Source organism: Struthio camelus, chromosome 5 (assembly GCF_040807025.1).
Source record: "Struthio camelus isolate bStrCam1 chromosome 5, bStrCam1.hap1, whole genome shotgun sequence".
NCBI lineage: Eukaryota > Metazoa > Chordata > Aves > Struthioniformes > Struthionidae > Struthio > Struthio camelus.
Genome location: NC_090946.1, coordinates 15,140,261 through 15,155,197, shown reverse-complemented (window position 1 = coordinate 15,155,197; position 14,937 = coordinate 15,140,261). Strand labels below are relative to the sequence as shown.

The following is a 14,937-nucleotide window of genomic DNA, read 5'->3' as shown; positions in this document are numbered from 1 at the left end:
TACTATTCAAGTGAACGGGTTAAATTAAATTGGCATTTTATTAATGCCCACAAACATTTTTACAGTGGCTAAATGAGGAGAGAATTATCCAGAGGCTTGTGGAAATTGTACATCCGTCTCAAGATGAAGATGTAAGTACTGTTCCGGTGCTCTTCTGGGTCTGTCTGATCAGTAAATTACTGTACAGTCCCGTAGTGTTGGGACTTGTTAGTTTTACTGTTTTCTGCTTGCTTTTCTACGGTAAGCTTATTCCAGTATTGTTTTAAGTTTCTCCTTTAAGATTAGGATTTGCGTAGTTTGTCAGACCCAGCCTAGCCCTGATGCAGACTTGATGTGGTTTAAAGATCTGTCTTTAGTGTTAGTTTTGGTGCCTTCACCCTGGAGATAGATTCCATTCTTTTGCCTCAGGTCTTCCATGGCTTGCTAAGGTTTCATTATGGAATAAAGCTATTGCAGAAATGTTTATGTGCAGGAGAGAATCTTGTCTGCGTGAAATGAAAACTTTCAGCTCTTTCAATGAAGACTTTTAATTCAGTGTGGTGTTAGTTTTGTAATGAAAAGCTCTACTTTCCTGTTCCAGAGGCATTCAAATGCATCACAGTCACTCTGTGAAATTATTCGTCTAAGCAGAGACCAGATGTTACAAGTACAGAACAGTACAGAGCCTGATCCACTTCTTGCAAGTCTAGAAAAGTAAGTTAGTTGGTTGAACTTCTCATTTTATATTCAGCTCTTTAAAACAGCGGCATTTAACTTTTGGCCTTTAAAACATTTGAAATGGCAAGCTCCGTTCTTTTTGATGAACTTCCTTGGCTACCTGTCGTCTGTCTGTGTAACTTAAAATAGCTCAGCAAGTAAGCAGAGCCTGCTTGGGTGACTTCCTTAATGGCTTCACGTAGTTATTCTTGTCCGATTCTAGTGTCTTGCTGTTGCCTAAAGAATGTGAGATTAAAGTATTTCCTGTGCCACCAAAGTTAGTGGGATCGACATGCGGAGGTCAGCTTGATACTGTGCAGAGTACACGTGGGTAACTTTGGCTTTGATTATTTTCAGTTAATCTAACTGTGGTTGCCAGAGAAGATGTTCCTACTCCCGTCTTCCTTTTGGCAATTGTAGGTTTGTGTAGCTGTGTGGCAAGCTGAATCAGGTTTTTGATCTGGCTGAAAACTGACAATTTTTGTAGGGTTGGTTGTAAGCCGGATCAAAAAGCTAGTACAAGAGAGGGGGCAGGGAGGATGGGACTGATTATTCTTGTGGTACCTGCTAGCTTGAAATAACTGAGGCTTTAATTTCTCTTTTCTCCTTTATTAGTTTTACAAGGTGAAATGGTAGCTAATTCTGTTAACTGCCACATGCTAAAGTAGTGTTATGTCTAATGTCAATGCTTTTCTTTTCAGGCAAGAAATCATAGAGCAGCTGCTGTCTAATATTTTTCATAAAGAAAAAAATGAATCTGCAATAGTCAGTGCAATTCAAATATTACTGACCTTACTTGAGACAAGACGACCGACGTAAGTGTTATTACTTTTAATTATGTGCGCATAACCTAACCCCGGGAAGTTATTGAACAAGAACTGAAATGTCTTCTGTGTACTGAGTGACTGAACGGTTTTTGTGGCTTGCTACAGCTGAAGAAGTAAAAGCAAAACAAGCTATAACATTATATTTTTCAGTAAATGATTTGTCTTTCTGCATTTTTTTCTAGAAACTAGCTTAAGCCCCGCTTGACAGATCAGACTAGTTACATTCATCAGTTTGTGTTTCTGAAAGCAAAGTACAGAGTGCAGTATGTACAGTATAGTGGAGTGGGTATTGACTTTTTTTTCACCCTGACTCTAAGTTATTTGGAATCTTATTACAACTTCACTTTGAGACATCAGTGGACAGAGCTTTGATCTCGCAGTGGTATGTTCAGTTTCTTTAAATTAGTCAGAGTAGACAAATTTCTCTCTCTGGTGCAAAAAAGGAAACTGCAGCTGTGATGTTTAATCTCAGTCATTGAAATCCATATTGGAGGCTGTGAGCATGGTAAGCCTACAGCTATCGGGACTAGTGTTTGGAAAAATACCATTCCACTGTTAGCTCACACTTAACTTATTTCTGTAACACTTTGTCTTTCCTTACTATTTCTTATTTACAAGCCTTCAGAACAATGAGACTCTCAAAATATTACCTTAATAATGTTCTAGAACTAGTTTCAGTATTAATATCAGACTTTGTGTATTTTAGATTTGAAGGCCATATAGAGATCTGTCCTCCAGGCATGAGCCATTCAACATATTCAGTCAATAAAAGTGTTTTAGAAGCCATAAAAGCACGACTTTCGTCCTTCCACGAGCTCCTACTTGAGCCTCCAAAAGTAAGTGAAATCTCATGTCACCAAATGAAAAGAAAGGAAGACTTTCACTGCGTGACTATTCTAGACGGATTTCTAATAACAAACCGAACCTAGTTTATCTGACAACTTTCAGGCAAAAGCCGAAGCTCCTTCCCAGCCTGTTTTGAGCTTTGCTATTCATTATAGTCATCCCTAGGTTCTTGTTTTCTTTTTGCTAGTTGATTTACTTTTCCAGCTTAAACTTTGTTCATTTGTTAAAATAGCCTTGAAGTAATTGCTGCTTTCTGAAAGCAAGGAAAAGAGATTTTTATATATATTTCAAACTAAAACAGGTATGTGCCAAAATAAGAAAAGTGTAGATAGACTAGAAAAGTATTGCTGCCATGTTCTGAAATACGGTACAGAAGAGAAACTTACTTAAGGTCATGGTAGGTTGAATTATACAGACGAATCTTAACTCTGCATTCTTCTATATGGAGGAATAATTGGCTGTGTAAAAATTGAGGCTGAAGGAGAAAGGGGGTTGACGTGTTTGATGGTAGCCTTTCAAAGAAGGGTCCGTGTTAAACAAACTTTCCCTGGGACAGGTCCTGTTTTCTGCTTGAAAATCCTATCTGGATAGGAAAAATGGACTATGGATGCTTCAGTTGCATGGCTGCATTGTGCAGTCTTGATGAGGGCCATGCAGAAGTCCCAGGCATGACTGTGACCCAAGCAGCTAAGCTCTACTGCATGCGCCCTGCGCTCCAGGCATGGCAAATTCTTTCATTCTTTATTTTTATTTTTTCACTGAAACTTTTATGGTAAACAATGTATCCCTGTCATGCTGTTTTAAGAGACAACTACAACAAGCTGTATAAATAGGGATTTTCAGCTGCAGTCCATTTCACTTTTACATCCAAATTGGCCCAGGCAAGATTTCAGATGGAGTACTGCACCCTGAATTGGATGCTGCAATCCATGAGAAATAAGGAGCTGTGGGCTAGAGTGAAAATAGTGACTGAAGTCTATAAAATACAAGATACCAAGTGTGGCGGGGAGTAAGGTAGTGAGAAGAGATTGTTTTAGCCTGGAGAAGGTAAGACTTAAGCTTTCAGGTGCGTTAAGAGGTAATGAAATGCAAAGGAACTGTCCATTCATCTCTATTGCAACAACATGACGAGAAATGGGACTACGTTACAGTAAAGCAAGGTCAGGTTAGTTTGTTTTGAAAACTTCTTGATGGTTGGAAATATATTTGAACAAATCGTCTAGTGAAGTTACTGAATCTGTTGTTGGTGACACTGAGCAGTAGTTAAATGACCGTCAGTTAAGGGTACATCTAAAATTTGCCTTAGGTGGGGAACGGACTGAACGAACAGGCGGGATGCAAGTCCTCTGCCTCTTTATGAAGAGGGTAGCGCTAGTCAGGCAAAGACGATGCACAGTGTCAAACTTCTTTAAGATGATCTTTTTGTTGAAATATATTTGTGTATTATCATAGGAAGACATCTTCATGATGACTTTCCCCTGCTCGCGTACTGGTTGCTAGTTTGTTTTAGCTCTTGCAGTAGTTAATGCCACATTTTCCCGATAGGCTGGTATGTAGTTGTGTGGTAAGTGTGGTCTGTTAACCGGTGAAAATACCCATGTAAGAAAACATGATGCTTATAATACAGCAAACAGTGCCTGGAAAGAAATACTCTTACTGTATTGGAAGTGACTCCTTCAAAGAACGCTAGAATAACCTGCCAGAGAAGCTTGTTGCTTGATGAAATTGTTGTAGGTATACTAAGTCAGACCTATTAGGGCATAATAGTAACCTAAAGGGAGCGTCCACCTAGCTGCTTATGTGTATTGTGGTAATGTGGAGTATAGCTGTATGTAGATCAACCAGCGAGAAGCGTAAGTATTTCCAAATTCCTTTTTACGATGGATCAGAAAGCACCTACTTTGAGATCCTGTAGGTGCCGCTCAATTTTTACGTTGTTTTTGCTTTCATGTGGCCAACTGTGTTTCGGTGCTCCCTATCTTTCAAGTTAAAATAAGCTATAGTGTTCAGAACTAAAAATGCCTTTTTTGCAGGCTGAGGTAAGACTGTTTACTCAGGCACTGGTTATAAATATTTTTAACTGTTACTCTAATTGAGCATCGTAATACTGAGCTGGCTTTAAAGTATTATGTTAATAGTTTTCACGTACCTCTTTTTTAGAAAAGCATCATGAAGACAACATGGGGCGTATTGGATCCACCTGTGGGGAACACACGTTTAAACGTGATTAGATTAATATCTAGCCTTTTACAAACAAATACAAGCAGTGTGAATCAGGAGCTTATAGAGCTTAACAGCATAGGAGTTATACTGGTAAGAACTTTATGCTACCTTCTTTATTTCTGTGAAGTGCTATTAAGATCTTGTCTAATCTTTCTGTCGTGGCAAATAATGTGTAGTGTAACTTTTCAGATAGTTTGTGTGTTGAGGCGTCTATTGTACTGTTTGAGAACTTTGAATATCTGATTTTGCTCCTATGCGTTCAGACCTCTTTTTGAAAGAAAAACGTTGCACAACTAACTTGCGTTCAGCTAACTGTCTGGTTTTTTTTTTTTGCTCATGTGGCATGTACGCTTTGAGTACTTCCCTTGCCACCTCCTACTTCAATTATAGTAGGACACACGCTTCGCTGAAGACAGCGTTTAGGTTGACCAAAAAGTTGAAAAGCTTGTACCAGTTCACAAATACCTAGAAAAACAGCCTGGAATTTACACTAGAGCTTCTAAGCAGAATATGTAGATTTCTGTTTCTAAACAGGCAGTTGCAAACTTAAACCTGAAAACATAAATTTTTTTTGGTCTCAAATTGTTTTTAACACCAAATCCCTTCTTCACATAATTAATACAGCTATTGTTATAACCTCTTCCCTTTTTCTGCCTGCCTTGTTTTGCATCCAGCTACTAACTTGTATACCAACAGTTGACTTCTCGGTAGCTAAGGGTTTTCCTAGATACGTTGTTTTACAGGCATGTGCCTACTATAGGCACTTGAATGCTCTTTGAGGGAGATTATTCTTTAAACTAAAGTCAGTGACGTTCAACAGTAATAGCAGCCATATAAACTTCTCAGTGCTTCATAGTGTTTGCTATTGAAACAACATAGTCCATCTCTACTGTGCAGGCTTTGATAGGACTGATAATTGTCTAGTTCTGGTAGCTTACCTGTTAGGGGGAGGATGCCATCAGTTTCCAAGGATTGGAAGAAGACTGGAGATCTCTAGGTGTATTTCTGAATGAGACTTCAATAGCGCTGTTTAACGCTGTTCCAATTGTTGCACATATTTCTGGAACTCGTAATTCCATTTTGCCAAGGACAGTCATTGGAGTTTTGCAATAAAAATGCAGTCTAAAATAAGTGACCATTATGCTTTAAAAACTTCTCCTGTGCTTAAGAGAAGAACTATGGAGAACCAAGAGCAGGATTGGGCAGATGGTATTCATTGTATCTCAACCTCAATACCTCAGTATTTGTCTGTGTTTTGTGTAAGGTATTTAGTGATCTTAAACTGCATCTGATTTACCTGAAGTGGTAAGAGAAATCCATCAAGGGAGATTCATGTCATAAGTAGCATTTCTGACTCGGGGACTCTCTGGGCTGCAAATAGCTGAAGGAACGTAGCTGGGGAGTGTTGCTGCGTCCTTGTCTCTCTCTCTCTCTGTTCACTGAAGATGCTTTGTTGGTTACCTCCAGGATGAATCCAGTTACAGATTCTGTTCTCTGATCCTATATGGTAGACCTTCCTCTCTCTGTTCAGGTAGTAGCAAGCACAAGAATTAACTTTTTTTCTAGTCACAAATTTTCTCTTCCAAATACTTATGTAAAACTTGAACAACTTGCTTATGCATAGTCACTCAAATAATTTGTTGGGGGTAAGACTATTGGTTATGTCTAATGAAAAGACCCTGGTTTTGCAAACCCTGTTGAACTTGTTTTTCAGGACATGTTCTTCAAATATACGTGGAATAATTTTTTGCATACTCAAGTGGAAATATGTATTGCGTTGATTCTTGCAAGTCCTCTTGAAAGCACAGAAAACGGCACAATTACAGATCAGGATTCCACTGGGGACAATCTTTTACTGAAACATGTAAGCTGTGTTTTCAGGAGGAATTTCTTGAACTTCCCCTTCCCAGGATATTGTAGCTATTACCCTTAGGTTAAAGTAAAATTATAGTATGTTTTATTTATGTAGAATGAACAGGAATATTTTATGGTTTGGGTAATAGGTCTGTTCATGGTAAATCTGGAGGTTCTGTAGATGGACACACACTCACACACACACACACACACACTTATTTTATATAAATATATATATATTTTTCTCCTGACCTCAGAGGGAGTGTGTATGCGGAGCTGCAGGTACCTTGCTTTCTTGAAAGAGCAGTTCGTCTTATTTTCAGGAATAAAAATACTGTTTCAGTAGCTATATTGTAGTAAAACTCAGCAGCTACAATCAAAAAGAAGAAGAATGAGTGGAGGTTTGGTTCTTGGGTTTGTGGTTGGGATCTATTTGACTGCTGCTTCTGAACTTTAAATCTTTCAATGAAAGAATCTATCCTGAACTTGAAACTTGTTTTGTAAGATTTTTGGTATTCGTTAAAATCAACCCTAAATGCCTACTAGTGTCCACCTAATTTTAAAAGTATTGAGTAAATGTGGCTTGCTTTGTTTTGTTTTTTTTCCTATAGCTCTTCCTTAAGTGCCAATTAGTAGAACGAATACTTGAAGCATGGGAGATGAATGAAAAGAAACAGTGAGTAACTAGCTCTTATTCATTTCCTCCAATTAAGGTATGTGTCAGATGTGACTTGTGACGTGAATGTTTGACCAGTTCGGAACTGGACTAATTCATATTTTCTTGCCTTTGCCTTAAAATGTCGTTTTTAAGGAGCTATCTACTGAAGTGTGCTTTTTATTCAGTGCTTTTCCACAACTTAATTCTGTTAGTGGTGCATGCAAGTACAATTTTATGCATGATAAGTGGAATAATTAAGTTCTGAAAACACACGCTAACACTTCGATTGAAGCTTTGGATTAGCATTTTCACTCATCCTGAACTTCCTGTCTTAGAGGCCTTCTGTTTCTCATTTAGTAATGTCTGAAGTTCAGGCTCTCTTTGGTAGTATTTTAATGCTCTTTTGCCTTATTTGAGAATATAGTTGAGTCTAATTCTTGTCATGTATAAGATGATATTAGTTACAGTCTGTACAAATGAGTAACTGAGTCTACCCATCTTTAAGTTTGGGAGCATACCACAAATTTTGAGAAGGGCAGGGGGAAAAGGAAACACTTGCATGTTTTTCTCCAGTAAGCAATTGAAAAGGGTTTGTGAACACACTGAAGCATGTTATATATTGGAGAAGAACAGACTCCAAAGTAGTAAAAGCCAAGTCCTCAGCAGCAGGATATCTTCTAAAAGCGTGTGCTTGAGAGAAAATGGAAACATCAGGTAACCAGGATTGTCTGAAGCCCTGTTGGTAGCAGGAGAAAACCCTCGGTCTCGATGAGGTAAAACAGCTCTCTGCTCAGGAGAACATTAAACAGTAAAAGTTAGAGCTAACCTGTCAAAATACTGAACTGGCTGACTGGGATGGTGTTGCTAGTTTGCTGGTATATTATGCGAGAAACAAATGCTACCCCCACCCTCCCAAATCCTTGTTCCTATTCGATGTGAATCGGGTAGTAAATATATGGCTGATGTAACTGATCTGAAAAGAAGGTGTTTAAAAGGTGGAGAGGATGCTACAAAGTAAGCGAACTCAAAGCAGGATAGTGGCTTAATTTAACTGTAGAAGTAAAATAAAAGATACTTGGTAGGGCACTGTATCCTGTGCTCCTGAGGTTGTAGAGAATATAATCTTTTTTTTTTGGATCAGCAGTTAGATTGTTTCATTTGAGTGGAAAGTGATTTTCATGGATGCAACCTGAAGATGAGAATGTTCTTGATCTAGTGCTTAGAAAACACTGCTGTAAATCTGAGCTTATATCTGGAAAGAAAATATTCTTATTTGCAAGAGACAAGCAGCCTGTTACAAGTAATTTCCCTCTTTATCCCGTCTTGTACATATATGATTCCTGATATGAAGATAGTTATCTCAACATTGTTAGCCTAGTTTCTTCAGGAAATATGTTTTCTGGGTTTTTATTTTTTCATGCCCTTGCATTCTATCATTTTAATACTATTTCAAACAGCTCTAGAAACTTGAGTGACTGCTTTCTTCTGCTGGTAACATCTGGTGTACTGAAAAGCTGTTTGATTTGCTGGGATTGATTAAACATTTGCTAACAAAAGATACAGAGTCGTATTCTAGAGTTTTGGCTAGGCAATGACAAGTCAGGCCACTCATCAAATATAAGCGCTTTTTGAGGTATCCTGTGTTGTAAGATGATAACCTTCGCTGTCGCGCGACATGCGTTGCTTTTTCTGAACGTGCGTTTTACCTGAGCAGTCAAGGAAGTGGAACAGGAATCTCAAGTCGTTCCCGCAAACAGTGCGGTACTATTTCATTCATGACACTTTGCGCTGACCTAGCTTAACTACGGTGCTGTAGTTACCTCTTGGGCAGGGTGACTGTGGTGGAAAAACAAGTAACGCAAATCACGTGCATAACACATGCTAGTTCCTGAGCTGCTTATCTGCTGAGGGTTTCAGTCAAGTTCACGGGAGCTTTGCCTGGCCAACTGAGTGGGTCTTTTTCCTTTCTTTTTCATCAGTTTAAAAAACAAACCAACAAAAACGGACAAAGCAAATATTTGACTAGTTTCTAGTTAAATGCTAGAAGTTCAGTCCAGGTTTGGGGTTATAATTTTAGTTCTTTGGCCAGATCTAGAGCAGTTCCAGCTAATCATAGCTACCTAAAACTAATATTAGTCTAAAGCTGATACTTCCTCTTTCTGGAAAGCACTTCTGTCACATAAAAATATCAGATCGGATTTTAACTTTTAGTGGGTACTTAAATATCACTTGTAAACCTCAGGAAAGCAGTAGTCCTGACTTAATTTTCAGTTGGTCATACCTTTCTGGCTGGGCCTACTAGAAATAATTGTAAGAGACTCCTATGGTATTAGAATATATAGGGTGCAAGGAATTCGTTTCTTTCGATAGTCTTAGACCCAGAGCTATAACAATGCTTTATGTATTGGAATGGTGAAAAATACTTTTCCACAGTTGAGGCTTTTCCCCTATAACTATGGGTCTGTTAATTTTGTCTTGATCTTGACCACGCTGCAAGTTCTTTGTTTTCCCATACGAAAAAATGTAGAAGCAGAAGTAATGTCAAATATTCTGCTCTTCCTTCTTGATAATTGACATGCTTGTTAGTCTTCTAAACTGGCTGAGGGTAGCCTAACCAGTTTGTCTTAAATTCTTGAGTACTCCTGTGAACCTTCAGCTTGAGAACTTTTAGGTTATTTGTCTTGTATAACTTCCTTGACTTCACCATAGTATTTTGTAACAAAACATACTAACAGAGTTACTCTGAATGCGAACAGTGTGAACTCCTCTCCTCTCTTGCAGGGCTGAAGGAGGAAGGCGGCATGGCTATATGGGTCATTTAACAAGGATAGCAAACTGTATTGTGCATAGTACTGACAAGGGGCCAAACAGCGCACTAGTCCAGCAGCTTATTAAAGGTAATGTTAATACATCAAGCTTCTCTTCGCTGCTCCCCTTATCAAATTTTGGGGGGGGGGGGGGGGGGGGGGAGGGGGGAAATAAGTCATACTTGCATTAAAAGGCAGCTTTTGCATAAAAGGAAGAAACGTTGATTATTTCTGACCCATTCAATTTAAAATCAACTATCCTTAAACAAATATCTAAGTTTCTTCCAAACTTCCTAAACAGCATCCAAGCTCCTTAAAACACATATGAAGAGATGTTGACTTGCTTAGCTTGGACCTGCTTGCTAGATGGGGTAATCCTTATGGATTTAGGAGGATGTATATGTTCCTTGTGTTAGTTCTGGTAGCCTTAATTTGAAGAGCGGGGGAGAAGAGACCAATTAAAAGTGAAGTGATGCTTTATCGTCAGTAATACTATTCCCCTGTCCTGTTTCCTATTTGTTTAAGGATAGTTGATTTTAAATTGAATGGGTCAGAAATAATCAACATTTCTTCCTTTTATGCAAAAGCTGCCTTTTAATGCAAGTATGACTTATTTCCCCCCCCTCCCCCCCCCCCCCCCCCCCCCCGCCAAATTTGTTTCCTATCCTAGAGCTTCCAGAGGAAGTCAGAGAGCGATGGGAGACATTCTGCACAAGCTCTTTAGGAGAAACTAACAAAAGGAATACTGTGGACCTGGTAAGTGGTGTTAAAGTTTGCAAGTTGTTGTTGTTTACTTGGGCCCTGGTTTCTTCTTGTCGGGAGCACAGCTATGCTTGTCTTACCGACTGCCATGCTACCGAGATAGTGTCAGCAAGTACATCCAGTAGCTGAGCTGATGCTACTTTTAGTTTCCTTTTTAACTGGAGCTACATCACTAATACTTTGTATGAGAATGTTGCAGTAGCTCACTCTGTGTAGCTCTTCTCCGGCAACCAGTGAGAAGGAAGATATCCTTCCTTACAGCTTCATGTTAGGTTCCTTGAAACCTCCTGTCTGCTCAGAGTACAGACTAAAAGTCCAGAAGTTGGTGTTGATTTCTTCTTGTACGGTATGTATAGTAGTGAGGTTTTATATAACAAATTCTAACTTGTTTATATTTTAATAATTTATATATTTAACCCTTTGTTTTTAACTTTCTCCCTTGTTTAGAAATTTCTCCTACTGGACCAAGGCCAAGAGAAGCCTCATCTAAAGAGGCAGAATTTTAAGCTGATCTATACTTAATAACATTATAGCAATTCTTAGCTTTTAAGATACCTAGTCGTTTATTTGGACTTACTTGACTTAACAGTAGACTTTGCCTAAAACATATCCTCAAACTTCTCAAAATCCAGATGAATGGAAATATGAAGCATTAAAACATTTTGGCCTGTCTGAAATTTAATTAGGAAATGTGGTGGCTGGTTTTAAATTTCTAAAAAAAGTTATAGACCTTGTTTCTGCTCTTGTGATCCAAGACTCGTGAGAATTGATGAGAATTTATTTCTAAAAGACACTAATGGACAGTGAAACGTGGCAGAGGAGATGGTAAAAGACAGCTCTCAGAAAACTCAGCTTGTTGTTTTACTGAGTGAAGTGTAAGTTACACTTTTGGCGTGGATCTCCCCAGTCATGCTGCCCCACAACCTCCGCGTTTGTTTGATGTGTGGCATTGGTCTCCATAGCTGTATGACCTCTTAGACATCCTGCTCAGCTTTACAGACTGAGTGTTAGAGCTCTTCTGATAAGTTCTTGAAAGCACCCTGGGGTAAAAGAGGTTGCTGTGATTAATTTTTATACGTGAAAAATGTGGAAGTGCAGACTTGCAGTGTCTTCAGGACAAGGTCTTAAACTTTTCTTAATTTTCTGTGGATTAGCCTTACACTTAAAGCTGAGTGGACAAACAGACTTGCTGCCTTTGTTCAAGGCTTTCCTGTCCTAAGCAAGCTGCTGAGCAGTACCTAGTCGGAGGTGATGTAACAGCACCCGACCTGAATGCTGGAATTGTAATTTGCTGTTGTACTTGATCGTCTTTATTGAATATACTGACTGTACTATGCTTGGATGACCTAGTCTCTTTAAATATGCACGCTGTCGTTTTGTGAAGTTCGCATATAAAAATATGTGAACAAGTTTGCTGTTTTAAAGCCACTGAAAGAGCTGATCTCATGAGTATTTCCAATGTTTCAGTCATTCAGCTCTCAAGGAACTCTATTGCTATAATGGAACAAAGTATGTGATCCTGGAGTGCCTCGCATAAGGAGCTGCCTCTGTGACCATCAGATTACTCTCACTTTTTCAGTTGCTTTATATCGGGGATGTTACTGGTGAAGCTATCAATGCTTTATCTTTCTTCTTTCTTTCTCCCACCCCCTCACACTTCAGGCTTTTTGGTCTTTTTGAGAAACTCTGGTTACATTTCATAAAGTAACAGTAACTGCAGGCTTAGTTCTGCTACAGGCTCACTTCAGTCTCAGGCTCCCAAAACATCTTACAGACTTCACAGGAAGCTTATTTTTGCTTCCACTGCTATAAATGGGTACAAGTGGTAGGCAATACTTTTCTAAGCTTACCTACTTATACTTGCTTAGCTAAAGATACAGCTGGAAATGAAACAACTGTGGGGGTAATTGTTCACGTTATCTTTAGGCAAGATGTATTTAATGATGCTGCCATAGCGAAGAATGCTATACAATTTGTAATAACTAGGTTTGCCCAAGAGACTCTTTACTGTTTCAAGTAAGTGTCTTTTTAGAGCATCCCTTCCAGTATTATTAGTCATGATTTTGAATGTTCATGAGGCACTTAAATACCAGGTAAGAAGAATATACCTCCTCCCCTAAGCCTAAAAATACAGCTCTACAGGACAGATTGTTCATCATTCCCCTAAAAATAACCGTGTAGTTCCTTTCTCCTGTGGAAAATCCCTCTTGGTAACAGCAGGAAATGGGACCGAAAATGCCATGTATTAAGAGGAATTATTTTTGAAGAGTGCTGATGCTGCACTGGTAATGCAAGATGCTAGGAAGTGACAGGTCTGAGCAGTAAGGTGTTTGCTTTCTTTACTAAAGCAGCTGCAATTTGCCAGGGTCACTTCTGTCTCTCTCCTGCCACAAACCCTGGGATAATTCTTCCGTTTCATGGTTAGGGTGGAGTAATGCTAGAGGTTTTTCTTCTCTCGGGTTTATGCTACAAGTACAGCAGCTGTCAGGAAACGAAAGCAGTAAGTCGTCATCTGACGGCTTCGTGCCCTGTTGCCTTGTAGAGAGAGCTTGGGGGAGCGTATGTGGCTTAGTCTCCCCCCACAACAAGCTGCAGTTGTAGAAGGAGCAGATATATTACGTTTTGCCCTCTAAAAGTGTGCCAATGCTAAGGTCTCTAGGATTGCTTAAGTTGTGGTGAACGGCCCTATATAATTACATTAAAAGGTGCAGGCTTCGTGAGATTTGGTGTATTGCTGTTCTTGCTGCCCCTCATCACCAAGGTAGTGTTAAACTTGAGCTGTCGTTTACTTCATAAACCTCACTACTTTGAGGTCAGCCTAGGTCTAGTATGCAAATCCTCATGCAAGGCAGAGTGGAAGATATGCGAGAGAAAAACACCTGAAATGACGTAGCTTTTAAATAAGTGTTGCGCTGAAGGAGAAGGGAAGCACAGAAGGACGATATACCTCTGTTGCGTATGTGACCTGACTGCAGTGTTGTCCTGTGGTATTTGTGGGAGCGTAGAAAGAGGTCGGTCTTGTATGAAGTCTTGCATGTTCCATATGTTTGAATAGACTTTCTTTTGTTGTTTTAAAAAAAATCCACTGGCCGATCGAGTTCATTTGGGAGTCTGTAGCATGGAGTTCTAGAGGCGGGCGGCATAATGCAGTATGGTATAATACAGTGTAAACCGACAGCTGTAAACTTGCTTTGTACTAGTGGTCCTTCGGAGAGTACGTCTTAAGGGTCAGCTGGTACTTTAGCTTGCTGCTGTCCCAGCTAAAACTACTTCTGGAGTCCTGTGCTGATGGAGGATGGGTCCTTCTTGGAACATGTCGCTTAGGGAGCAGCATGGCTGGACAGACTATTCCTCCTGGTTCTGTCTCAGATCACCAAAAAAACAAATCTGCCTTTTTCAGAGTAATGTTTAAAACAGTTGTTGCTGTTGCTACAGCTCCAAGTTTACTTCTGCAAGTAAATATTGGTTATATATTTTTGGAAGAGGGATTCCCTCCCCCCCTCTGTCTAGTGAACTCTCTTTTGTACATATATCTAAGACAGTTTCTCTTTAACTTTTGTGCACTCTGCATACGGGAAAGGAGGAGGTTCTCCCTGCATAATCTAGAATTTCAGTGAGTCTCCAAATTCACTTGTCGTTCACTCTGTATCTTGCAATGAAAAGACAAGATGCAAGCTTTAGCCAGCTGTCAGCCACAGGGCTGACTTGCTGTACGCTGAACGCTCATTCTAAAGTAGCCTGACCTTTTGCTTTTGTTTTTACTGGGTGCCTAGTGCTTAGGTATGGGATGATGGCATTGAAATATTCCTGGCACTGCTTTATGTGGTATGGCAGTTGGAAAAACGGAAAATGATTCTCTCTTCTCTCTTGGAGATGAAATCGAAGATTCAGCCAGCTATTGCAGGTGTACCTGAGCTTCTCTCACATACTAAGTAGACGCCTCAATTTCTTTGTGTAGGTTACTACCTGCCACATTCATTCTTCCAGTGACGATGAAATTGATTTTAAAGAAACTGGCTTCTCGCAGGATTCTTCCTTGCAGCAGGTGAGTTGGATTCTTCTGACGGCATAAGCTTCTCTTTCTTTGCAAAAATATTTCTTTAGTGGAACTCTCACTCCCATCACAAGCAAATACGAATCTAAAGCATAAAAAGCCACTTGTGTGCACGCACAGAACCATTTTGTCCAACCCAGAGAGGTGACTTTTTTAATGCAAGTCGCAGCACCTTGGCATGCCTTTGGATTTTTAGTCTTTGCTCATGCT

At 39.5% G+C, this 14,937-nt stretch overlaps 1 protein-coding gene across 27 annotated transcripts in view; it reads left to right on the top strand.

The window, feature by feature from the left end:
* PPP6R3 (protein phosphatase 6 regulatory subunit 3) overlaps positions 1-14,937 on the top strand; it is a 64,094-nt gene that overhangs the window by 28,072 nt on the left and 21,085 nt on the right. For all 27 annotated transcript variants that reach the window (XM_068944603.1, XM_068944587.1, XM_068944584.1 and 24 more), the window contains 10 exons: positions 66-131; positions 581-693; positions 1,398-1,511; positions 2,230-2,359; positions 4,530-4,682; positions 6,307-6,456; positions 7,058-7,122; positions 9,886-10,001; positions 10,582-10,667; positions 14,632-14,718. In XM_068944603.1, the coding sequence (XP_068800704.1) occupies positions 66-131; positions 581-693; positions 1,398-1,511; positions 2,230-2,359; positions 4,530-4,682; positions 6,307-6,456; positions 7,058-7,122; positions 9,886-10,001; positions 10,582-10,667; positions 14,632-14,718 (1,080 nt within the window). The remainder of the gene's footprint in view (positions 1-65; positions 132-580; positions 694-1,397; positions 1,512-2,229; positions 2,360-4,529; positions 4,683-6,306; positions 6,457-7,057; positions 7,123-9,885; positions 10,002-10,581; positions 10,668-14,631; positions 14,719-14,937) is intronic.